General features: G+C 41.7%; 3 protein-coding genes across 7 annotated transcripts in view; 1 reads left to right on the top strand and 2 right to left on the bottom strand.

The window, feature by feature from the left end:
* The window catches only part of CEP250 (centrosomal protein 250), a 137,028-nt gene extending 134,924 nt beyond the window's left edge, over positions 1-2,104 (bottom strand). For 2 of the 4 annotated variants that reach the window (XM_082227467.1, XM_082227474.1), the window contains exons 1-2: positions 1,870-2,103; positions 266-694 (exon numbers count right to left, since the gene is read on the bottom strand). The gene's annotated coding sequence lies outside the window, so the exon portion shown is untranslated. Of the gene's footprint in view, positions 1-265; positions 695-1,682; positions 1,835-1,869 lie in introns of those variants that run through there. The other 2 variants (XM_082227473.1, XM_082227469.1) reach the window with 2 other exon arrangements.
* Positions 2,105-2,173: 69 nt separating this feature from the next.
* On the top strand, positions 2,174-11,776 carry EIF6 (eukaryotic translation initiation factor 6). The gene is made up of 6 exons (XM_082227504.1): positions 2,174-2,405; positions 3,710-3,795; positions 5,045-5,220; positions 6,312-6,488; positions 8,166-8,347; positions 9,460-11,776. The coding sequence occupies exons 1-6, from the start codon at positions 2,299-2,301 to the stop codon at positions 9,467-9,469; spliced, it is 738 nt and encodes a 245-aa protein (XP_082083630.1). The 5' UTR covers positions 2,174-2,298; the 3' UTR covers positions 9,470-11,776.
* A 1,161-nt stretch (positions 11,777-12,937) lies between these two features.
* MMP24 (matrix metallopeptidase 24) overlaps positions 12,938-25,681 on the bottom strand; it is a 38,740-nt gene continuing 25,996 nt past the window's right edge. For both annotated transcript variants that reach the window (XM_082227487.1, XM_082227488.1), the window contains exons 5-9: positions 22,046-22,207; positions 19,232-19,446; positions 16,566-16,704; positions 16,153-16,419; positions 12,938-15,655 (exon numbers count right to left, since the gene is read on the bottom strand). In XM_082227487.1, coding sequence (XP_082083613.1) covers positions 15,318-15,655; positions 16,153-16,419; positions 16,566-16,704; positions 19,232-19,446; positions 22,046-22,207 — 1,121 coding nt within the window. In that variant the 3' untranslated portion in view covers positions 12,938-15,317. The remainder of the gene's footprint in view (positions 15,656-16,152; positions 16,420-16,565; positions 16,705-19,231; positions 19,447-22,045; positions 22,208-25,681) is intronic.

Here is a 25,681-nt window from a genome sequence, read left to right as displayed (position 1 = left end):
GGAGCAGCCGTGATTTTCTGCCTGAACAGCAGCACACTGTGCATTCACCTTTAAATGATAATTTAAATATGGCTTAAAGTGATGTGCAAACTGGGCCATCACTACAGTAGGAGTTACTAGAGTAGGATAGAGGCTTATGTATGTGATAATTTTCTTTACAGTTTTCAAATGTTCCAACTGTCACAGTCTCATACTGAGCAACAACGTGCAGAACTCAATGGAATAGGAGACCAGTGAACCAGAAGAGTCTCAACGGTTTACTTGCCTGTAGGCAGGGTCATCGTCCAAAGTCAGGTCCAGTCCTAGGGTCAGGTGAACAGCAATTCATGTGGTCAAATGGTCCAGGGGCAAGGGAATCCAATGATCAAGGATCGAGGTGAACAGAAGCAGCAAAGTAGGGCCAGGCACTACTGACTGCAGCTGGAAGCTCTGCTTAAGAAGGCTGAAGCCGGCTGTTTCTCATCAGTGCCTTCTCCTTTGTGTCCTTGAAAGCTGATCAGCTGCAAGTGGAGTCACTCTACCTTCTCCCCTTTCAGGCTGTTCAGCAGGCAAAGCTGACTCCTGGCCCATGATACCAGTAACTTCTCTGCTGCTTAATCTTCTGGCTTGAAAACAGATGCTGAAGCAGCCAGATGTTTCTCCCTTTGAAGCCGAGGCTTTGCTACTGGGCTGCTGCTAGCAGATGCAGGAGGCTCTGGGGGAAGCAAAGGTGCTACAGTTCTCAGGTGTTCCAACTTTTAGACATCAGAAATAATGCTAACAAATTAACATCTAGTGCATTGTGCTGCTGCAAGAACCACTAGATCGCACGGACTGGGTGTCTTACTGAGTCCAACACCACTGCCACCACCCCATCCCAATCCCTTTGGCCCTGACTGGTTTGGCAACACACACACCATTCCCAATTTTTGGCTTATTCTCAGATTGGGAAAACCCGTATCTACAAGTGAGAATGTGTGAGATGGGGCTGACTGGGGAGGGCATCATGAGGGCATTGCAAAATAAACAGAGACATAAGCAACCTTAAATTCCCATTAAACTCCAGTGTGGACAACCCCTCAGAGGAGAACATTGAGTTGCAACCACTCTGGGTGGGACAACAAAGTCCCTCACCACTCCTTTTAAGGCAGACCTCTGGTCTTCTGCCTACTACGTAGACCAAACAATATGATGCTTAATGTCCTACTTTCCAGTGCTATTTTTCTAGAGAAAGAGGTGCCAGAACTCACCAGGAACACCTCCTTCACTCTCTAATAATGGCAATGACACCCACCTGAGATGTGCCAGAACTGAGTTCCGGCAAGTTCTGGCTGAAAAAAAGCCTTGCTTCTTTCCATTACCCAACATTGAGAGAAAGCCTTTTCAGCACCAAGTGGCACTGGGAAAGGGTCATGGCCTCTGGCAACCTGGAGGCAGGTGGCAATCGGTGATACTGAAAAGTGACTCATCTGGATTGGGGAATTTCCAGGTTTGAACTGCAGCCTCTCCTCTGGGGTGGAGATGGGAGCTGCTATAGAAATCGATGGGAGTAGAAAGGATTTTAGCATAATTGCAATTGGTCAGCAGCACCGAAAAATAAAATATATAGCAACAGGAAGTGTCTGCTCTTTCAAACCTAGATCTTACTTCATGTGGTAAAAACTATTTTGGGGCTTGTAAACATTTAAAGGAACAATCTCTACCAGTACAAACGAAGTCCATTATTTCCACAACTGCAGGTTGTAGGGGTTGAAAGAGCGGCTAACAGCCCTGGAGTGCAACCCATTACTATTATTGCGGGTTAGAGGCCAGACTGATGGGGATGCCCAACAAAAAAAAAACCCTCACAGGAAGTTCCCATCAAATTGCAACGAAGACCAGCCTCCTTACATTTCCCCCTCGCGCCCTCTCGACGCCCGAAACCAGCGCTCATTTGCATACTGCAGTGTTTTTTCCACATAAAATTAAAACTTGGAACTTTTCTTTTCCTTTTTTACTGGGGATGTGGGACACGTTAATGCCCAGTCACAAACACGGGGGGAACCCAGGATTTCTCCGCTGTTCTCTTCGAGTTACTGAGGAGGTGAGGAACCCAAACTCCAAAGTGCCCCCCGGGATGCGGCCTCCGTACGCACGACGTGCTTCTGCGTCCGTGCGCGACGGCGGCGCGAGAATGTGAAGAAGCGGAAGTGACGTCGCGGCGCGTTTCCGGGCGACGGGGCTTGCGGCCTGTCCGCGTGTCTAAGGCAACGGGACGAAAGGCGACGTTGGGCGGTTTCCCTCTCTGTGTGCTTTTTGCTCGGGGGCTCCTTGACAGCAATGGCGGTGCGGGCCAGCTTCGAGAATAACAACGAGATCGGCTGTTTCGCCAAGCTCACGAACGCCTACTGCCTGGTGGCCATCGGGGGCTCAGAGGGCTTCTACAGGTAACCCCCCCCCCCCAAAAAAAGAGGCCTTCCTCTCAGCCTGGTCGCGCCTCGAGTCTCTCCAGGCTATTTCTGTCATTCTTTTCTCCTGCCCTTCGAACTCCGACCCTGAAACCAGGAGCCAGGCCTGGCCCGTGAAAAGGAAGCTGCCGCTCGGCAGCCGGGCTTCTCTCCCCCCCCCCCGAATATTGCTAAAACTATGAGGGAATCCATTAAGGCGCTGGGCAAGTTATGGGTGGCAGGTTTTGAACTGTTATTAATCCCCAATGCGGCTTCCGCACTGGTGACTGGGGGACCACATCACACCAGTCCTAAAAGATCTATTATTGGCTCTCCCGGCCTGTTTCCAAGCACCAGTCAAAGTACTGGTGATGACCATCAAAGCCCTAAATGGCCAGCGCCCTGTATACCCGAAGGACACTTAGGTCCAGGGCTGAGGGCCTTCTGGGTGTTTCCTCACTGCGAGGAGGCCTTCTCAGTAGTCACACCTGCCCAGTGGTACGCCCTCTCGTCAGATGAGATAATTTATTAAGGTCAAAGACCAGCTCGCATAACACAATAAAAACAGTGTTCATAAAGATAAAATATACAATTAGATCGGATTGCAGCAGTAGCTCCTGAGTTAAAATTGAGATATATACATACACCCGTAAAACTGAGATTTGGGCTACCATAAAAATTGACCCTGAGGTGCCCCAAAGGGCGACTTCAGCTTTTCCCTAGTAAGATAAACAGCTGTATGACTTTTCATAGACACCTGAAGGCAGCCCTTGTTTGGAGAAGCTTTTAATGTTTGATGCACCGTCGACCCCTGTGTTTTGTTGGAAGCTGCCTGGAGTGGCTGCGGCAACCCAGTCAGATGGGTGGGGTATAAGAAATAAATTATTGTTGTTATATACCTGCAATTTAGGATCTTCTCTTCTTCTTTTTTGAGCCTTGGAGAATGGCAAGAGATGGAATGGAGTTCAGAATCCATCTCCAGCATTGAAAAAGAGTCACTGACCCATTATTGTTGGTTGGTTTCTCTGTTTTCGTCAAAGGCTGTTTGCCTCTTCAGTTGATAAATTGTTCTTCCAGTTTATCAACAAGCTCATGTCATGCCATGTTGGTTTATGCCACAATAAAGCCATATGCCAGGATAAAACTGTTACTGGTTAAGATGCTGCGAGAGCTATTTGTATTTGCTGCAAGAGGCTCGTGTGACTGACTATCCTTGTGCAAGTTTCTCCTTTATTTGAGTCCTTGACAATGTAGTCATGTTGAATTTGGTATCGTTTTACAATTTTCATTCTGCTGTGCTTTAGTGTTTTTGAAGGCGAGCTTTCGGATACCATCCCTGTAGTTCATGCTTCAATTGCCGGATGTCGAATCATTGGCAGAATGTGTGTGGGTAAGTTGCATTCTCCAATTGGGTTGTCTTAATCCTTCTTAAAATATAAATGCTGTAGCTCAGTGATACAGCATCTGCTTCCCAAATTCAATCTCCACCATCTTCAGGTAGGGCAGGGACTGTCCCCTGCCTGAAACTCTGGAAAACCGCCACTGGTCAGTGTAGACAACACTGAGCTGGATGGAAAAAGGAAGAGAAAAATCATTTTCAGACAATATTAAATTAACAGTAAACAGCAATGTGAACTGATGGTTGTATACTGTTATTATTACTATTAAAGCGCTCTTACATAATGTTATCTAAGAGCTGGGAAGCAGATAGCTAATATCACTGTCCTCTTGCGACTTAAGTCACCACTGTTTCCAGGAATATCTAGCAGCTGCAGAATGTCCAATTCCCAAGAAGAGGTACTCCAGGTCCAGGAATAAAAATTAAAGGTGGAGACTATTTTCACTGCTTTCTATTTTAAAAAAATGTTTTTTGTACCTTAGAAACCTGTTATCTAGCAGAAAGACAAGATATATTTTTTAAAAAATAATATAAACTTGTTTTAACTTATGTAAATTAACAATTTAGTTCTTCTGGCACTAGTTTGTTAGCTAGATATATTGCATTTATTATATAAAATTTTATATATCTGAATGAGTATTCAGTGACCCTGTACTGGGGCTGGAGTATATGGCTTAGTTTACTTGCATTCGGTGTCTGTAGTTATTTGCTTTGCGAATGCATTTCTGCACTCCATTAACAGCAAGAAAGGTGTCACAGGAAGTTGGGTTAGATCCATTTCTCTGATTCTGTGTCAGAGTTCACACAGTTAATAGTTTACTGTGAACATGCAGGTGGCCCCACTTTTCTTCTCCCCTAGTGCAAATGGGAGCTTCAAACCATGATCCCAGGATTTGTTTTCTGGGTAGTGGCTGTTTGTGTTTCTTCAAACAAACCATGATCTTAAGTCAGTGTTGTTCTTGTTTTCCTGATTGTTTGAGCAAAAGAAACCACACATCCCAGTCCCTACATAAACCAGGGATCATGTTTTGTTTCTGGTACCACTAGGGGAGGAGTGAAGCCATCTGTGTGTTCATGGTAAACAGTTAAGTATTGTTTACTACAACCTGTGAACTCAACCAGTGATTTTTTTCATTCATTGCTTTATGGCATCCAGGTTTGGGGGAGAAAGAAAATGAAAGACCTGTTACTCCTGAATCTTGAATTGTGTCTCTTTTCTCCCCCATCCCTTTTCTTTTAGGAAACAGGCATGGCTTGTTAGTCCCAAACAATACCACGGACCAGGAGCTTCAGCACATCCGAAACAGTCTTCCAGACTCCGTACGAATTCAGCGAGTGGAAGAGCGCCTCTCTGCCTTGGGCAATGTCACTACGTGCAATGACTATGTAGCACTTGTCCATCCAGACATTGACAGAGTAAATGAGTTTATTTTGATCTGAATTTTTCAGCAATTGGCATGCTACCGCTACTTACGTTAAGTAGTGGTAGTAGTTTAGGGAGCCCCCTTCTTCCACACAAGGTTCAGCAGTTGAGCAGGCTGCAAACTTTGGCATCCTCTCTTCCAGGCTCTTGACACCATCAGCTGAATTTTACAACAACTGGAAGGCAGGATGCCAGAGACATAGTTACAGAGGCAGTTGGCGGAATGGAAGAAAGGAGTTATCATTTAAACTATTATTTTTTATTCTATTAAATTTCTATATTGCCCTTCAACTGAGGATCACATGATGATTTACAGTATAAAAACACAAAAAGTTGGTGGCGGCAGCATGCTAATTCCATTCTAGTTGTAGTAAATGCTTTTAATATGGCTTTCCTACTAGCAGTAAGAACTACATGCTGTGTGCTATTAATCACTACTGACTTGAGATTCTATGGTCAGAGGCAATGGAAACTTATCATGCTCAGTTGAAATCACCTAGCAACCTAGGAAGCTGTTTTATTTCATTGGTTCACAGAAGTCAGTACTGTCTACACTGACTGGCAGTGGCTGTCCATGGTTGAAGGCAAGAGTCTTTCTCAGCCCTGAATTGAATCTGAGACTTTCTGTATGTCTCTGGTAATGCACTGGCACAGAGCAACAGCCCTTCCATGGCCAGTATCCATGGCCAGCATGTTCACAGTAAACTATTAACTGTGTAAACTCTGCCACAGAATCATAGAAATAGATCTAACCCAACTTCCTGTGACACCTTTCTTGCTGTTAATGGAGTACAGAAATGCATTCTCAAAGCAAATAACTACAGACACCAAATGCAAGTAAACTAAGTCATATACTCCTGCCCCAGTACAGGGTCACCGAATACTCATTCAGTATTCACAGGCTCTTCTAAACATGACTGGTGTTTTTTGTTTATTAAACTGTGAGTTTAGTGCTCAAAAAGGTCTTTATATTAATATTGCGATCATATGTACATTTCTTAATGAGATAAATTGATTTGGCAATTGCTTTTAATTAATTAGGAAATGTTTAATGTGGTTTTAAGCATTTCAATTTTTTTTACAGGAGACAGAAGAGATTTTAGCAGACGTACTAAAAGTGGAAGTATTTAGGCAGACGGTAGCAGAACAAGTGTTGGTGGGAAGTTATTGTGCTTTCAGCAACCAGGGAGGACTTGTGCACCCCAAGACTTCCATTGAAGACCAGGATGAGCTCTCCTCATTGCTACAAGTCCCACTTGTGGTAACTACTCTTTCTGTTTTTCTGAGTGCCCAATTTTCTTACATTGTGAAGAAGTTAACAGGCTGAGTTTGAGTTGTCTGCTGCCGCCTCCCACACCTAGTGGTCTCAGAAGACTGAGATCAGAGACCATACCCTCTGTATTTATGACTGAGTTACCATAGCCACACCCTGGCCAATTCAAAACACGAGATCACTTTCTAACGGCAGTTCTAACCATTCCTAAATTAAACTATTTCTTAGTATGATGCTAGGCAATGTATAAAAGCACAAGAGTACTCTCTTTTCCCAAAACAGAAAACTGTGTATACTAGGAGAATGGGTGGGGTGGGGAGAAGAATATGAAGAGCAATGAAGAATTTGAGTGAATGTTTACATTAACAAGAAATGCCTAATGACTTGAAAGACATCCAAGATTGAGGGTTTTAGAGTGTCTTGGGGAGAGGGGTTTGAAATGTGCTTTGGGAATAACATTGATTAAATGAAAAAGTCAGAGTGCCATTGTTACATTGGCTGCATACAGTGTTAGTGATTATAATTGGTTTCAAAATTGGATCAGTCTAGAGCTATTTGACAAGTACCTCTCTTAAGAAACTGACTTAAAAGGGATAAAAGCTTTTGATGCTACTTCTCCTGGAATTCTGTAAAGAGAACTTTGGAGTGCCTAACTTCTTTTGATTCAACACTTCACTTACCCAAATTGTCTGCCTTTTAGAATCCACACACTGTAAAGAGAATCCTATCAGTTACTATAGCTAACACTGAAAAGTGATGTGTACATTAACAGTTATGTTGATCACATATATTGATGATTATTTCTACATATTAATTAGCAGCCAGGGCAGCCTGTTTCTGAGCAAAAGTGGGTGTGAGGAAAATGAGGTTAACTCTATCCTCTCCGGTCCCTTCTTAGCAAGTTGCTTTCTCAGCCATGGGAGTCAGGGGGTGGGGTTGTGATATGAAGTTTCCATATCTTACACGTACTGGTATATTTGTCCCCCAAACTGGGGGAAAAAAGCTCACATAGTGTGGTTTTAAGCTATAAGGAGTTAAGCCACCCATTTTCTGCATAGGTGGAGCTGGTTCCAGTCTTAAAGGATTGAAACAAGTGGAGAATAACATGCAGAAATCTATGTTATGTGTAGTTGGAGCCTACGTGGAGTGGGGAGCGGAAATGCAGAATCCCAAAACAGAAACACGCCCTGTGTTTAAATTCCACAGAATAGATGAGCACTTGTGCTGTAAATTGTTTGCAAAGACTAGTGGATTCCCCAAGGCCACTCAATGAGAATTGTGGGCTAGAGAATTGGGGCCTGGCTTTTCTGACATTTCTAAATGCTGGGCTATATTATTTTTGAAATGATGATAAAGCATAAATAACTAACTTACATATGCCTTCCTGGTTCTGGAGGGCTTGGCTTCTATTGCCTTTTCAAATATTTTACTTAAAATTTTTCTATCCTGCCTTTCCACTAAAAAGTATTCAAGGCTACTGGTTCCAAACTAAATTATCAGTTACATATACTTTACTTCTGGCTCATAATACATCCAACCCTGGGTGGTGGGGGGTATTAACTCTGATGTTAGTGCATTGGGTATTGCTGTTATAGATGAGGGGAAGAAGAAAAAATCCCTCTTAGCCAGAGGTACTGTCATGAATGTCTCTCTCTTTTTTACCAGGCTGGAACTGTTAACCGTGGCAGTGAGGTGATTGCAGCTGGAATGGTTGTGAATGACTGGTGTGCCTTCTGTGGTCTGGACACAACCAGCACAGAGTTATCTGTTATTGAGAGTGTCTTTAAACTCAATGAATCACAACCAAGTACCATTGCTACTACTATGAGAGATTCTTTGATTGACAGGTAGGTTTGACACTTGTTTTCTCGCAAATCCAGTAAATGCCTCAAGGTCAGTGACTGCCTGGATTCTCATTTTGCTTATTATAACTTTCCTGTGATTAGTCACAAATGGTGGTGATTATAGTTCATTTTCTTCAGTTGTCTCAGTACTTTCACCTGCTTGCCACGGTCTGTGAAACTGATCTGCTAGAAGTTCTAGTACCACTTTCATCATTTCCAAAGGGAATACTTTTTCTATATATCTCACTCACCATTTTCACTCCACTTACATGAGGGTTACATTTTGGGGGCCCATGCACATAAGTGAAATTGCATAAAGTGGGGAGCAAACCACTTTAATGGGGGGGGGGAGAACGCAGGGAGGAGAGAGAGAGAGACTCACCCTGGAAATCGTTTGGGGCTGCTGCCCGGCTTGTACCAAGCCTGCCAGAGAGGAGTTAGTGCGCGTGGTGGTGGATGGCCACAGAGGACAAGGGCAGAACTGTTGCCAAGATGGGTGTGCAGTGGTGGGGAGAAGGCACCTCCTGCCCCGTGATGCTGGCCAGTCAAAAGCCACCTTCCCTCACTCAAGGCAGCAGCCCAGAGTGAGGCAAGACCTATCTATTTTGTGACGACCCGCGTAAACATTTATTTTGTGTTGCAAAAAAATTGTGTGGGATGCGTGTAAGTGTGTATTCAGGCAATGTGCCTGTGATTAATATTTGCAGTGACTTGATCCATGACTCGATTCAAGAATAAACTTTGTAAGTTTTTTTAAAAACCTTGCGCCTTCTCATGCATCTGCTACCTGTGTGAGCACATTGTGCTTCGCTACTGGCTTATGGAATGGCCAAAAGGGGCAGTGAATAAAGTGGGAAGCCACTGGACTCTTTGCCTTTATGTGGCATGTCTAATCTGACCATTGTGAGAATTCAGTACTGACATGGCTGTATAGCTGATATTTCTACATGCATCCAGTTAGTGACCTTCACAATGCAGTCCAGTTAGTGTGACAGGTTTTGAATTCTCTGTTGCATCTTGCCTGGTTTTTTAGATGACTGAGATGAAAATAAGACAGCCTTGCTGGAGCCCCCAAAGTATTTTTGGCTAACCTTCATTTCTGTTTCCTTTTTTAGCTTGACATGATCTGCTACTCCCTGACCACCACAGAAGCACTGAAGGCCAGATTATGATCTTGATTGCTCACTGAAGTAAATGCTCTGTTTATTACTCTGCAGACCTAGACCAGGAAGGGTATACAACAATCAGCATTTCTAAACTACAATGTTACACACCTGTGCCCCTTTTTGTTACTTCTGCTAATATGGCCTGCTTTCATTAATTCATGAGATAATTTTCAAATTGCAAGTTTATATTTTAGAAAAATGTTTAAAGATGTCATTACATGTAATAATGGTTAAAAAAACAAAACAAAATGGTTTTCTCCTTCTGCATTCACCGGCATGTGCCTGAACCAGCTATAATTTCTCGATCAGACACAGCTGGGATTTCTACTGAATCATTTTTACATAGCCTGCAGCCTAGATTAATGTAGCTGTCATATGTAAATTTGGTAGGCACTGCCTGTTAAAAGGACTGAAATAAGCCATGGAGCTTTTTGCCATATCCCTATAATTCTGTAAAGCCAACATGTGCTAGCAGTCCTCTGAAATGACACTGGCCTTTATCTGTGGAGGAAGACCAGGTGAAAGACCAATCCATCCATCTGCTGAAGTTATGAAGAGCCTTTACTTTAGAGGAAATAGCTTGGGTAGAAATAATTTATTTTGGCCTCTTTGTTGTATGCACAGTTCTTTAACAATTCAGTCATAAGAAACTACTTTGCAACCTGTATCTTAAGCCTCTTATGAGGCTCTGCTTTGTTGCGCAGCGATAGAAGCAATCCTTGGAAGTAGGTGATGGTGTCACTTGGTTGAGGCTTAATGCCAAAGGCAGTTAAAACTAATAAACCTTAAATCTAGAAACCACTGTTCTGGACATTGATACTGGAATTCAATATAAGGGATAAGGGCTGCATATGACTTAAGAGTTCTGAAAGAACACATGTTTTGTTAAACAATCTGGCTTTTGCTTGAAAGCTTTCCATAGCTACTTTATGATTTCATAGCTTTTTCTTTCCCTGCTGCAGTTTACTGGCCAAAGTACCTGTTTCAATTGTGCCCTCTGTCTTTTCTCATTGTTCCTGGCTATTACAAAATCACCCTTGTCTTCCTCTGTAAGGTGATCCAGCACGCTCTACTCCATGTTTTACTACATCTAGCTCAAACACATCCCAGTAATGAAGCATGGTGCAAGTTAAAAGCAGCTGAAGGTGTATTACACTGGAGTGGGGAATCTTTGATCCTCCAGACAGTTCTAAAATACAGCACCCATCATCTCTGATTATTGGCTAGGCTGGCGGGAGTTGGGAGTCCAATAACATCTAGAGGGCCACAGGTTTCTTGCTCCTGTATTATACATTTAATCCTCCAGTCTTGCACTATTTGCTTACATTATTTCCTGAATATATTACTTTCCCCACCTCCCACAATAGTGGGGTTTTGCAGTTCTTAACACGATGCTGTTAAGGGAATCTAGTGCGACAATAAATTGTTCAGCTCACAACATATTTTCTTTATGAACTGTAGTGGTCCAATAGACTATTGAAGGCTCCTTTATAGCTATAGTACTTAACTTACTGACGTTACACAAAATGCCCTACTGCAACAGCTTTCAGGCATGTTTATATATATATATAAAACTTACCATACGTGCTCGCATTGGAACGTCTTGTAATATCTAGCATCCATATATGCCTTTAAGTGCAGCCACATTGAATAATAATTGCTGAACCACTGTATCCCAGATGTGAGTGCAGTGGCATTTGATTTAGCTATCTGACCCACAGATGACAACTAAGAGATTGAGTGTGCACAGAGGACTAGACATTTTCTTCCGCCATGTGGCTATTTTTCTGAGAGTAGCCAGACTGCTCTGTGAAGCAAATGTAACCTTCTGCAGCAGCCTTTAAATGTTAGCAAAAGTGATGGGTAGAATGTTTAAGAAAAGGGAAACAAATAACTTACGCAGTAACCAGTAGGAAAGAGACTACTTGGTTTTTTTAAAAATCTATTATGAATATGGAAGAAATGGAAAATACATTTAACACCTTAAGTGTGGAATCTAGAAACAAGCTCCCATCAACAGATTAGAAAAGCAAAATATTTCTGCCTGAAAACAGCAAAAAACAAAAACTCTGAAATCCAGGAGAACCAGAAATGTAACACCTTAGGAGCAGGCAGATTTATTGGAATATTAATAAATTGGCCAGTCTCAAATTTTTAGAGAGTTTGGAAACAACAGATGCTGTTCAAGTGTCCTGACAAGCATTCATTTAAAAATGTATGACAAGATGACAAACTCCTTTAATAAATGTGCTGGTGTTTGATTTCATGAGCACTTTGTTTGTGTGGTATGGCAAAATGACAAACTCCTTTAATAAATGTGTCAATTTGCATTGTAACACAAGTAGATTTAGATACATAACAGTGTAGATAAGGAATTAATAAATAATGTGATTTTATAAAATTTAGATCTGACTCAGATAATAATGAGATGGGACATTATAACAGATTGAGTAAGATAAAATTTTTAGGTACTAGGATAAGATCAAGTATCAGCAAGGAGGTGTATTCAAAGCAGAGCTGCAAGACAAGGATGAAATCCTATTGAGTCCATATGATGGCAGCATCTTTTAAATAAGTGGATAGTCTGACAGAATTAGATATGGGGCAAAACTGTAAATCTAGTTAATACCATATGTGATCTTGATGATGTGTTACATAGGGACCACTCAGCTATTAGCAGGAGGCTTCCAAGATGTTTAAAGCAGATAAAGCTTTAGGGGCAATTTTAATTATTTTTAAAGCAAAAATGGATTGCCATAAGACAGTTATGCAACTTCTAGATTATATCAAGTATTTGCTCTGGAAATTTTATGCTTCTCAGGTGAGTAATTTCAGAACAGTAGCAGTGTTTGGAATTAGATTCAGGTGGGTAACCGTTTTGGTCTGATGCAGTTGAAATAAATTAAAAAATTGTCCAGTAGCACCCTAGAGACCAACTAAGTTTGTTCTGGGTATATGCTTTCGTTGCATGCACACTTCATCAGATGGTATTTGAAGAAGTGTGCATGCACACAAAATCTTCTACCCAGAACAAACTTGGTTGGTTTCTAAGGTGCTACTGGATAAGTGTTTGGAATTGTGCTGGAAAAAAGCTTGATAGTGTGAAAATTATTCCTGGGTGCACAACTAAACCATATTAAGAGTTCCACAGAATAGCAGAGTCCCGAGCTTGCAACTTGTATGGATATTTTACTCTGCCCAACTCTTTGAAGCCTTTAGAGTGTTGCAATTAAATTCACATATAAATCAGTATTTGGGGGTGGCAAAATGCATATGAGCAAGTACTGTCAACCTGCATTTCACTGTTTGTAGCACTTTCACATCTGTTCAGGTTCATTGTATTAATAGTGATTGCATGCAAACCACACACAATTTACTGAGGTTTATGTTGCTTCACAGAAGCAACTCTTTACATGCACTGCTAAAAACCATGCTTGCCATCCTCCCCTGAGTTGATACTTAATCAATAGCTGCAAAAAAGGCAAAATGCTGTAGCACCTTACAGACTGCCTTATTGTGGCATGAGCTTTCAAGGCAACATCAAATGTATTACGTGTATCTGCTTTTAAGTATATCATGGCTTTGCTTTTCTAAACTTTCACCTGAAAGTGAAGGTAATATAAGGGAAGTATCTTCTAGTTACTGTTACATGCTGAAACTGGGACAATCCAGTGTCTCACCCGTAATACCAATTTGATGGGATAGTTGTGGGGGAGGGAATGGAAACCCCACCTTGAATAGTTCATGATTTTTGCCCCAATTTGAGGAGTTGGAAAGCCTAGAGTGGATGTGCAGACGACAGTCAGTGGACATAGGATAAGCACCTCTCCTCGCAAGTGGGCCCTGCATCTCCATTATTTTGGCTTAAAAAAGGTTGGGATCAGGCCACTAGCAGAACAGACACAGTTGGCAGAAAGGATTGTCCCATCTCAAAATCTGCCCCAGAGGACTGGGGAACCCTCCATAGCAGATTTGGGGGGAAATTAGGAAAGGAAAGACTCTGTGATGTTGGGTGTTGTCCTTAAGTGTTTTGGCAACATGAACTTGTGATATGAAAATAAAAATTAAAACCCCAAAAGGTTTTTCTCTGATTACATTCCTATAATTTCCAATAGGTCTCTAGCATAACAGCAAGTAGATAATCTCCTGAAAAGGCAAAAAAGATTGATGTCTTGCCAACAAGAATGACAAAAATATACTGCATCAGAATAAACCAACTTGGTTTGTCTAGCCCATGAATAAACCAGAAATACTTAGTTTTTATACCTACCTGTAAAGCAGAGTTGGATAGTTTCTACCAGGCCATCAAGAGCACAACTAGTGAATGCCATCCGGTGTAGTAGTCTAAAAGATACGTGCAGCTTTCTTGTTTTAAAGATACATGTGGCACACCAAGATCATTTAAGCACCGATAAAATACTGCAATTTACTTTATACATTTTGGTGAATTTGCCAGATTAAAGTTTCTAAATTGCAATCTTTAGGATAACCTCCCACTCATGATTAAGTGGTATATAAATGCTTCTTGAATAAACAAACCAGATTTTAAAAACATGAATTTCCTTCTAGATGCCACTCCTTTCCTGCACTACTGCAACTACAATTCTCATAATTTTGTTAAAGAATATCAAGCATCCTAATGTACATGCCACTTGGCTTCCATTTATAAAAGAAAAAGGATCAAGGGGACTTGTATTTGCAGAGTACCATATACAGTATCAAAGGTGGTATGTTACTGAGTGCCAATCACTGGGGAACCCGCATGTCCTTGTGGCTTGCATCTGGTTGGCCACTGTAAGAACAATGTTGGGCTGGATGGACCTTTGGCCTCATTCAGCAGGAGCCTTCTTACGTTCTTAAATATCACAGAATTTACCTTTAATCTTATAATGGTAACAATTAATTTATTGTTGCCAACTTAAAATAGTGGTAATATGACATTTAAATATTTAGTACATGACAGGTTCTTAAAAACAAAGAGTTTTAAGGGCTGCATTCATGTTAGTGTTCAAACCCAATTGCTTAGTCTTGCAGACTGGTTGTATTCACAAATTTCGGTTCCTGGTTGCTGTTGTGATTTGATCTGGCTTTAGAGCTGTTTGAAGTCGTGGTCTACACAGAATTATCTCCTAAGAGCTCTTTATGTGTGTCTGCCATTGCAGAGTGGGAACATCAGCTAATTACCATGAATGTACAAAACATCTGACCAGCAGGTATTGGAAAAAAACGGTATCCAGGTAATTGCCTGGTTCCTGTAATAAATTAAAATATTTCAGAATGACTCAGCCTCAGAATGTCTTCTTCAGAAGGTCCTGAAGTGTTCCTTTTGTGTCCCACAGTATTATCTCTCTTTTGGATGACACAAGTGTAGAAAAAAAACAACTTGTTGAGAGGTGTTTGGCTACACTGGCAAATGCTGGGTTTGAAAGAGGGCACTGAAGAAGATTGCTCGGGTGAGTTGAAAAAAGGTTGAAGCAAACTCCTCTTGAGGTCTCTGACACTCACTGAGTGGGTTGGTGAAAAATGTCACACCAAGACATACACGGCACTGAGGCAGTCAGTCAGTCAGAAGGAAAGCGGCTCCACCGTGCAAGGCCACCTGGGTTTAATTCAATTTTGTTCCTGTTCTTTCAGTCCCAGAATTCTCTCTGACTCATCTAAGTCTCTTGAAGAGTTATGTATGTTTGTTTGGCAGGCTATCCTTCAATCTCCCCCTTTTTCAAAATGCCTGCAGCCTGTTGCCACCATCCTCAATAGTCGTCACCGTCTTCTCCCATCTTGTCAGCCCCAACGAGCTGGTGAGCCTGTCATACCCACTCTTGTACGGGTCGTCTGTAATAGGTCACGCTTTGCTGGACCTCTTTGTTCTTGAACTGGAAGATTGTGTATACCAGGACAAGGATACACAGAGATAAAATGCAGGGGATCACGACTGCAATTGCATTGACGGTGCTAGGCACATCGTTTATAGTCACCATAATATCCACGTCTTCGTGAGAGAGCCGCCGGTCTTTGCTCCGTTCAACCTCCTTTTGGTTGCAGCCCATCCAGTCTTTGAGGATTGACCTGGGGTATCCCGGCTCCACAGTCAGCCTCTGGTTATCAAACTTCCAGTATTCCTTACCTTTATAAAAGTAGGTATAAACTGGAAAAGAAAACAGATATTATTCCATTCTGTGCCATTCACATATTCTGGAGGTGTGCAGGGAAGAGAAACTATTCTGTATATGGCAAGAGAGGTTATGTTGGAAATACAGATGGCCTGTATGATATATATTGGATAACAACAGGGAGGGAAATCTATCTTACATTATGCAAAGAAAATAACTTTTGCTTCTGTACTTGCATTCATGGGGATAAGAAAAATTGATATATATTTTTATTATTAAAATTGGAGAAAAGCTCAGATGAAAACTAATCAATCACCCAGTTTATGAAGAATATCATGTGCTATGAAACAAATATCTGCCTCAAGTTTACTTTGGGGTGGGTGGATATGTGTTATATGGGCAAGTAAATGTCCATGACTACATGTGTCTGCAATCTTGTCAATGTTCAGGCTTTAATACAATCTGAATGCAAAGTTCAACACATGGAGGATTATTAAACACTACTAAGCTGCTAAATAAGCTTAATACTTACAGCCTTCTTTACTGACAAAAGCTCCTTGCGGGGCTTGTGGGATTCCTTTCCACACAGTGATGGGTTTGGGGTAGCCGGGATCTGTTGCTCTCTTGTCTTCATTATACCTCCAATATCGGTCTCCTTTGAAGAAATAGGTTTTGCCTACAGGCTCCCACCTTAAAGCTGTGTCAATCCCTTCCCGGGGAAGACAGCTGCCCAATTCCACTAGGTTGTGTGGGTACCCTGGCTCTGCAGTCACCTCCTTGAAAACCCAGTATTTATCGCCTAGGCAAAAAAGCGGGAGAGGAGGGTGGGTAAGATATAATCAGCAGCAGTCAATGGGACTTTGCCTTCCTCTGGAGCAGGTTTGGGGGACAACAGGAAGGGGGAGTTCACTCACACAGCGCTGGATACAACCTCAAAATGTTTACCTTTAAAGAAAACAAATTTTCCATCAGATCTTTCATAGGCAGCATCAATTTTTGCAGGCAGCCCTTTCCAGAACTGTTCGATCTGCATGGGGTAGCCTTCTTGCACTCGGTTGTTACGGAGACGCCAAAACCAGCGATCCTAAAAGAAAAAGGAGGAAAAAGAAGAGTCTTGTTAAATGTCTACATCAGATTCCAGATCAGATTAATTTTAAAATATCACAGCACCCTCAGGTTTCCTAATGTCAGTCAGTATTCCTCTCAGGCAGAAGTAGACTCCTCCACTGCTTTGTTGTCTTATATTAGGTACCAGTCATAAAAAACCAGTCTTGTTGTTGTTGTTTAGTCGTTTAGTCGTGTCCGACTCTTCGTGACCCCATGGACCAGAGCACGCCAGGCACTTCTGTCCTCCACTGCCTCCCGCAGTTTGATCAAACTCATGCTAGTGGCTTCAAGAACACCATCCAACCATCTCATTCTCTGTCGTCCCCTTCTCCTTGTGCCCTCCATCTTTCCCAACATCAGGGTCTTTTCCAGGGAGTCCTCTCTTCTCATGAGGTGGCCAAAGTATTGGAGCCTCAGCTTCACGATCTGTCCTTCCAGTGAGCACTCAGGGCTGATTTCCTTCAGAATGGAGAGGTTTGATCTTCTTGCAGTCCATGGGACTCTCAAGAGTCTCCTCCAGCACCATAATTCAAAAGCATCAATTCTTCGGCGATCAGCCTTCTTTATGGTCCAGCTCTCACTTCCATACATCACTACTGGGAAAACCATGGCTTTTACTATACGGACCTTTGTTGGCAAGGTGATGTCTCTGCTTTTTAAGATGTTGTCTAGGCTTGCCATCGCCTTTCTCCCAAGGAGCAGGCGTCTTTTAATTTCGTGACTGCTGTCACCATCTGCACTGATCATGGAGCCCAAGAAAGTAAAATCTCTCACTGCCTCCATTTCTTCCCCATCTATTTGCCAGGAGGTGATGGGCCCAGTGGCCATGATCTTCGTTTTTTTGATGTTGAGCTTCAGACCATATTTTGCGCTCTCCTCTTTCACCCTCATTAAAAGGTTCTTTAATTCCTCTTCACTTTCTGCCATCAAGGTTGTGTCATCTGCATATCTGAGGTTGTTGATATTTCTTCCGGCAATCTTAATTCCGGCTTGGGATTCATCCAGCCCAGCCTTTCGCATGATGAATTCTGCATATAAGTTAAATAAGCAGGGAGACAATATACAGCCTTGCCGTACTCCTTTCCCAATTTGGAACCAATCAGTTGTTCCATATCCAGTTCTAACTGTAGCTTCTTGTCCCACATAGAGATTTCGCAGGAGACAGATGAGGTGATCAGGCACTCCCATTTCTTTAAGAACTTGCCATAGTTTGCTGTGGTCAACACAGTCAAAGGCTTTTGCATAGTCAATGAAGCAGAAGTAGATGTCTTTCTGGAACTCTCTAGCTTTCTCCATAATCCAGCGCATGTTTGCAATTTGGTCTCTGGTTCCTCTGCCTCTTCTAAATCCAGCTTGCACTTCTGGGAGTTCTCGGTCCACATACTGCTTGAGCCTTCCTTGTAGAATTTTAAGCATAACCTTGCTAGCATGTGAAATGAGTGAAATTGTGCGGTAGTTGGAGCATTCTTTGGCACTGCCTTTCTTTGGGATTGGAATGTAGACTGATCTTCTCCAATCCTCTGGCCACTGCTGAGTTTTCCAAACTTGCTGGCATATTGAGTGTAGCACCTTAACAGCATCATCTTTTAAAATTTTAAACAGTTCAGCTGGAATACCATCACTTCCACTGGCCTTGTTATTTGCAGTGCTTTCTAAGGCCCATTTGACTTCACTCTCCAGGATGTCTGGCTCAAGGTCAGCAACCACACTACCTGGGGTGTACGAGACATCCATATCTTTCTGGTATAATTCCTCTGTGTATTCTTGCCACCTCTTCTTGATGTCTTCTGCTTCAGTTAGATCTTTACCACTTTTGTCCTTTATTATGGTAACTGCCACCTCAAAAAAGTGCCAAATAGTGCCACTAACTGCCACCTCCAAAAGCTGTAATTTCCTGCCCTGCTCAGAACTTCTCTCACTATTCCTACAACCAAATCATTACCCCAGACAAAATAATAGTGTACTTTATTATTTATGATATTCTCTATGTTTAAAGTCTCAAAATAAAATTCAGTAGCAGAACCAGAGTGAATCACAGAGGGCTGTGCTCATCTTTTACTCTGAGCAGATCAATGGGTCTACTCTGAGTAAAAGTTAATTGAATACAATCCAAAGAGTCTCACACATGTCTGATCTACATACACTGTTCATTAAGAAGGTAGAATTCTGGAATACTAGAGAAGATTCATTGATCAGGACAAATGCTGGAAACAGGAACTACATCTGCAGGGCTCGTTTGGAAGCAAGTGAAAAATTTATATTTTTTTGTCCTAGATTTAAGAAGTTTCACTTAATTTAAGTGTTACTGAAGGAAATGCATTATTTCAGCTATCAGAACAAACATTTGAATTTATTATCATTTCTTCAAACCAAGACATCTACCAATAAAAAAACCTGCAGAGATTAAAATACCAAGAAAATTTGGTGGCATTTAATTAATTATACATGCATTTGTAATATATAAAGATTAATGAAAACAGCTTTGACAGGATGATTTTCACTACCTTAAAAACAAACATTTCTCCTCTGAAGAGAGCCACAGTATTGAAGTTCCCATCACAAATGTTTGGTTTACTGCCTGGGGTAGAAGGCCTGTCTCCTAGAGGAGGTCTGGGAGGTCTCGAATGTCTGTCATGCTTTCTTTCTGAAGTAGAATGGATTCTACGAACAGGAAGGGTTGGTAAAGGTCTAGTGGGTTCTAGTGGCTCAGCAGGTGGGCCTAAATAAATAAATAAAAAGAGGGAAGAGAGAAAACTAATTAGCAGCTTGAATATTGTAACCATCATTTGAAAGACCATCACAAAGCTTGAACACTCCTTCCCATTTCTTCCTCAAAATCTTTCCTTCCACCACAGACATAATCACCATCCTCAACTTGCTGTCAAAATTATTGGCTGTAGATCACAGAATCATTGAATTGTAGAGTTGGAAGGGATCACAAGGGTCATCTAGTCCAACCCCGGCAATGCAGGAATCTTTTTCCAATGTGGGGCTTGAACCCAAGACCCTGAGATTAAGAGTCTCCTGCTCTCTCATCCCAATCATGCTCATACTTTTGTGTAACATCATCTAGCAACAGCACCTGACCTTTGCATTGGAACTGGCCCATCCATTTTCCTAGGACCTCATAGTTAATTATTATTAGATCTCTTTCCTACCTGGGACCTCATGGTGAAGGATAGGTAGGAAATCTAACAAACGATAAGAGTCTAACTTGTCCCCAAAGCCACCCTATTTTACTCCTTTGCATCCCAGTACCTCAAAAACTTAATCCAAGAGTCTAATCTAAATAAAACCTAGTAATCTAGGTTTTTAAAGTTCCCCTTGTCTTGGTTGCTGTTTCCAAAATTTGCTGTTGTATCTGCTGTATAGAATATCAGGCTCTAAAATCCCAATGAGAGCTAACTGCTCTCACTGCATAGCAATAAGGCCCTCAGAAGCAACCCTCTGCAAAAGCATACATCAAATTCAGATAGTTTATACATATACTTTCTATTCCTTAGCCACAAACCTTGTAAAGGAATGTCCTATAGCTGGAGTCAGGAGAGGTGTATAAGATGGAAGTGGCTATTTTCAGGTGGTGAACAGTAGGAGCCAGCTCCAGATTCTGCAAACTGAAGCTGCCTCAGGCTGGAGCCAAAGAAAAAAGTGTTGGCCCCTTTGCAAAAGGCTGGATACAGGTGACCATTTAACCACACAACTGCACTGGGCGTATCATAAGTCTCTCCCCACTCTGCACCCCGGCAACTTGGCAACTTGGCAGCATGATAAAGAGGGCTGATTCACATATGGTAAATTCTTACCAATTTATTTTCCTGCATTCTAGTAACCTCATTAGGCCACTGAAGTATCTCATACATGGGTCCGCCTCTGACGATTGTTCAGACACTGACTGCATTGGCAATCTAGCCAGCCCCTGTACTCTTGAGCTAACTGAGACTAGGCATTATGGTCCCATGTTGGTGGTTCAGCTGCACTAACTCCTACGTCAAAGTGCCAGTTTGGGTTTTTAAAGCTCTTCACAACTTGGGGCCAGGGTACCAGAAGGACTGCCTGTCTCCACATGTTGGTTGTAATCTATTCTTCGTTTTCCTTATTCTTCAACAATCAAAAGACAGCAGAACTGGCTGCCGGGGGAAAACCTTCTCGGTGGTGACATCCTGACAGTGGAACACTCTTCATCTTGACTGAGTTCTCATTTTCATGCTGCTTCTCATGTCATAATCACTGAGGTATTAGAAACCCTCACAATTTAGTTTTTTTTGGAACACTGTTACATGGTACCAGCACCACAATATTCCATTGGGAGGGTGTGGCCTTGCTGCAAGGAGGATAACACTGAAAGGGAGAGCTCTTTTCATGGCTTGTGTGTGTGTGTGTGTGTGTGTGTGTGTGTTGCTGCTCTTCTCTTCATTGTTATTTTAAGGGGGTGGTTGTCAGTAAAGATGTGTGTTCCAATACTGGAAAGGGGGAGTCCATAGAACTACATGAAAACAGAAAAAGGAGGCAAAGGATCAAACAGTAGCAGAGTGTTGCTGTGGGAGAAAGGGCAGAAGAGCTGGAATTGGTACTATATCAATGCTTTCATTTTAAAATCTGGCTAAGAATTCCTTGATATTGCAGTCTGAAATACTTCTTAAAATGCTGACAGTTTGGGGGAAGGGGGAGGGAGTAAGAGAGGAAGACTGAACACTGAAATATTTGTCAGACTTGAGCAACTATTCTACTAGTTGGTTATACTCACAACAGTTGCGCAGGATGGAAATGGAATATTACCAGCCAGCAGCATATTACAGTAGGGGGGGGGATGCAATTTCCCCATGCAATTACAAGGGAAAGTCACTTCATATGCATCCTGCTCATCTGCTCAGTGACCTATTCAATGCTCACAGTGAACATGTGGAAAGGCTTCAAGGTTCCCTGATGACAGTATTCTAAGAGTGCCCTGTTTATCAGTTACCAAGATGCAAGACATGGGAAGAGGAGGTTTTGGGTGACTGCCGTTCAGCTTTGGAAGTAATCTTTGTTTTTACTGCAGTGTGTCAAACCCAGACCCTAATCATTTTCCTGTAGAGGTTTATTTACACAAACAATTGATTGGTAATGAAAAATAAGTGTGAGTTATTTTAAGTGTGTTTTCCCTTGCTATAAGTTTTATTAAAAAAACAACAACATGGGCACAGCCACCACATGCCCACACATCCCAGATAAATATATACATCTGTATATTTCAGTACCTTAATTTGCCTGAGCTTATGGGAGGCGATGAGGAATTGGCATCCTGCCAATGACAATTAGTAAAACAGGTACCATCTTACCATAGATCTTCTGGATTCCTTGAAGGTCATCCTGTGGTAACTTAAAGTTGTGCGTTTCCATATATTGATAAAAAGGAGCCATGATGGCGCTGGGGTCATTGGAGTGCTCAAGACCTAAGGCATGGCCCAGTTCATGCACCGCAACGAGAAAGAGGTCATTTCCTACAGAGGCAAGATGTTACAAGCATCAGCGTCAACATCCATAGGGTGTTAACAACATTAACAAACAAGCTTAACAAAATTCTAAAGAAGAAGATAAAGCAGTTTATCCAACAACTATAGAGGCTCAGCAGGAATACTTTTAAAAGTAAGTCTTGCAATGCACCTGGTCTAATTAGATGATCATCAGATGCAGTAGCTGGTGCATTGCAATTGGTAAGAGCATGACCAGGAAGTCCCTGGTTCATATTTATGGCACAACAGACACATTCATCTTTTAAGGCACCAACAGATTTTTTGCTGTCCGCTAAATAGAATGTGATAAGAGATTGCAAAAGACTGTTGACAATGTGTAATTAAACCAGCAAAGGAGACAATGACTGAATCACTCTGCAAAACTGAGAGAATATATTTTGAGAAGTCAGAGAGAGAGAGAGAGAGAATGTAAAACCTAAGTCTAAAGACATATGCCCCAGATTCAATTAACTGTTTGTGAAGAAGTCCCTGATCAGCATCTTAAAAGTAAAATATGTAGCACTGGGCTTTTGGAGTTTAGGGAAAGTGAAGACTAGAAGCTAATGAGAGTTAGCATCAAAAGAAGGGAGGCAAAAATGCATCCTAGACATGCCCTTTGTTGCATCAAATGGCTTTGTTGCTCAAGGACATCTCATGAAGCAAAGGACTGAGGCAAAGGGTATTAAAAGTTTCATGGCTCTGGATTTTGGAATTCTGTTTTTCGGTACAAAAGTGTGCCTTTAAAAAATCCATTTGGAGTCTTGGGATCAGAGCAAATAAAATAAAATAAAATAAAATAAATAGTTACAAACAGTACAACAGTTTCATTTGGGAAATCGGGAGGACTGATTCTTATCAGCATGAAAATGGATGTCCTCAAAGAGTGAGGGGTGGTTAGCGGTCAAAACAGGAGTAATCTGATAAATAAAGACAAGGTTATTAAACAAGTAGGCCATAAAATAAATCACATGTGTGGTTGAGAGTAATGACAACAAAACCATGATTATTTAAAGTAAAATGTGGCTGATCCTAATCTGTCTATAACTGCTCTACTTTGTTATTAAACTGAGAATTAAGCTTTGCCAGCATGGCAACAATGTTATTAATGAGACACACTTCATTTATTTCAGTTCTGTAAGTTGAAAATAAGGGAAAGGCAGTCCTAACCATGTAGCAGCACGTTGAAAAGTAAGAGAAATGAAACAAACATGTGACTGGGGTCTAAACAAGTAGGAATGACAGAAGGGAGATAGTTTTAATACGATGGCAAAGATTAGATGAGCCCCTTTAATAGGATAGCAAAGCAGATAATATAGCAAAGTAGATAAAAGAAAGTGGATAGAATGTTGAAATGGTTTCATCCACTTAAGTCAATTTTTTTCTGTCGTAATAGCTGCCTGATTTTCAGAAAGGCAACAGAGGAGAGTTCTAAGAGCAGATCTTAAAACAACCTGAGAAATCAAAATTGTTTAGGAACTGCAAAAAACCTGACATGTCATCTGAAAGGTTCGGTAAGGTCTGGAGAAAAGCTCCTAATTTAGTCCAGCGTCAAGGCATAGGCATTTATTTTGTCACTAGTGGCTGTCCTTTTTAGTTCTTGCAGTACAGTGTTTGAATAAAGTACAGGTGCTATCTGAATTTAGGGTATGACAGCAAAGTGTGGAACAGCCTTATCTAAATCATGTGGTGTGGTACCCAATGAAATCATACTAAGAATAGACTCACTAACATCAGTGGACTTATCCAAGTATAGTTTGGGGGTGTTGACATTACTGCCTCAGACTGAAGTGAGTGCCCCCCCCCATACCTCTGCTGTGAATTTCACGGCTCTCCCCCTCCCCCAATGCCACCCCAGTTGTTCACATTAGCACAGCTTCATGGCTTCATTTGTTTCAGATTTGTATGCCAAGGTGTTTCACAGCTTGTCTAGAGACAAATTAGGAATGACTTAAGGATTCCAGTCGGAGAGAGGCTGATTTGAGAAAAAAACACATCAGACAGAAATATTTCATGGCAGAGCACAGGATACGAATGCATTTTGGATAACGCCATGTGAACATGGAATTACAGCCTAGCACCAGAAACACAGTGAGTGCTGAGTAAATGGTTCACACAGCCTTAGTTAGGATACCACTCCCAATCAACAGTCCTTGGGGCATTATGGGTGAAGCAAAGCCATCTTGAGTTATAGGAAGGCTGCAGAGGCCCAGGATTTCTCTGTACCCAATTGTTCATGAGATGCTAATAATCCATTAAATTAGTGGTTTGTGCAATAGAACAGTTTTGTTGCAGAGCTCCTAATTACACCCTGGGCTTTTCATGCTTTTCATCACCTTTCAAAAATACTAAGTGATCCAGAATTCATTTCAGGTCACCAGCAGTCAGGTTAATCAAATAAATCCCTATACCTCCCACACCAACAACAGCCTGCATATATATATTTATATAACATCAATGCAAATGTCAATGCCCAGGATTCAGCCTGCTGTGGATCTAGGTTCAGTACCATCAAAATCTGCATTATACCGTGTGAGACCATTGTTCCATCTAGTTCAGCATCACTGACTGCTCTCCAATATTTCCAGCAGGAGTCTGTACCAGCAGAACCTGGCGCTGTTTTACCACTGAGCTACAGCCCTTCCCTAAATGTTTGGCTGTATAGCTGATGGAAGTGGTGGGGGCTAAAGAAGTATGATTTGGTAATCAGTATAATTTTCAAAGCAAGGGAGAAAGGGACTACACTGCCAGTTTTGAAAGGACATTATTTGATAAAATTGAGGACAAGGGTTCACCTGCCTGGGATACAGATTTTGAAAGTCTACTTCATCATGGGGGAGCGGGTGCCACCTCTCTCTGGTTGGCATATAGGAGTTAACCAATGCATCTTAAGAACTCTGAATCTGTAGTTTATTTTGCTGTGCAGTTGTTGCATATTTGTTCTGCCTTCTCTCTAAACTTTAAAAATACATTTTCATTTACAATAATTAAACATGAAGGGCTCCCTGCTTACTGGGAGAGGCACCCAAGTAAGATGCTTAGGATTGGGGAATACAAAATATTGTAAAAATGATAATGGCTCAAGGTGGTGGTAAAATAGGATGTGGTTTCATTAACTCTAGGTAGCTGAGAAATGGCAACTTCACAATGATCTGATACGAAGTGTGAGTAGTACATAAACAACAAATGCTTAATATCCATATTACAGCATTCACAAGGAGCCCTGAAAGCAATTTTGGGCAGTAACTATACCACTGCCTTTCCACTTATAGCAGACTTCCTACATGAATCAACTGAAATGTATAGCAAGTCCCCAAACTAGCACTGCAACTCCATAGGACACAAAGACTCCCACAGTGGCTTCTTAAGCAATTGTATATATAATGACAGTCATTTGGAGTCCCAACCATGCAGAAGCCAATTTTAGCAGCAATCACAGCCCCACATTCATGGAGGAGATACTAT

The sequence above is a fragment of the Podarcis vaucheri genome, assembly GCF_965113315.1.
Source record: "Podarcis vaucheri genome assembly, chromosome: 6".
In the NCBI taxonomy this organism is placed as follows: domain Eukaryota; kingdom Metazoa; phylum Chordata; class Lepidosauria; order Squamata; family Lacertidae; genus Podarcis; species Podarcis vaucheri.
Note: the sequence above shows the minus strand (reverse complement) of the source record. Positions and strands in the feature narration are given on the sequence as shown.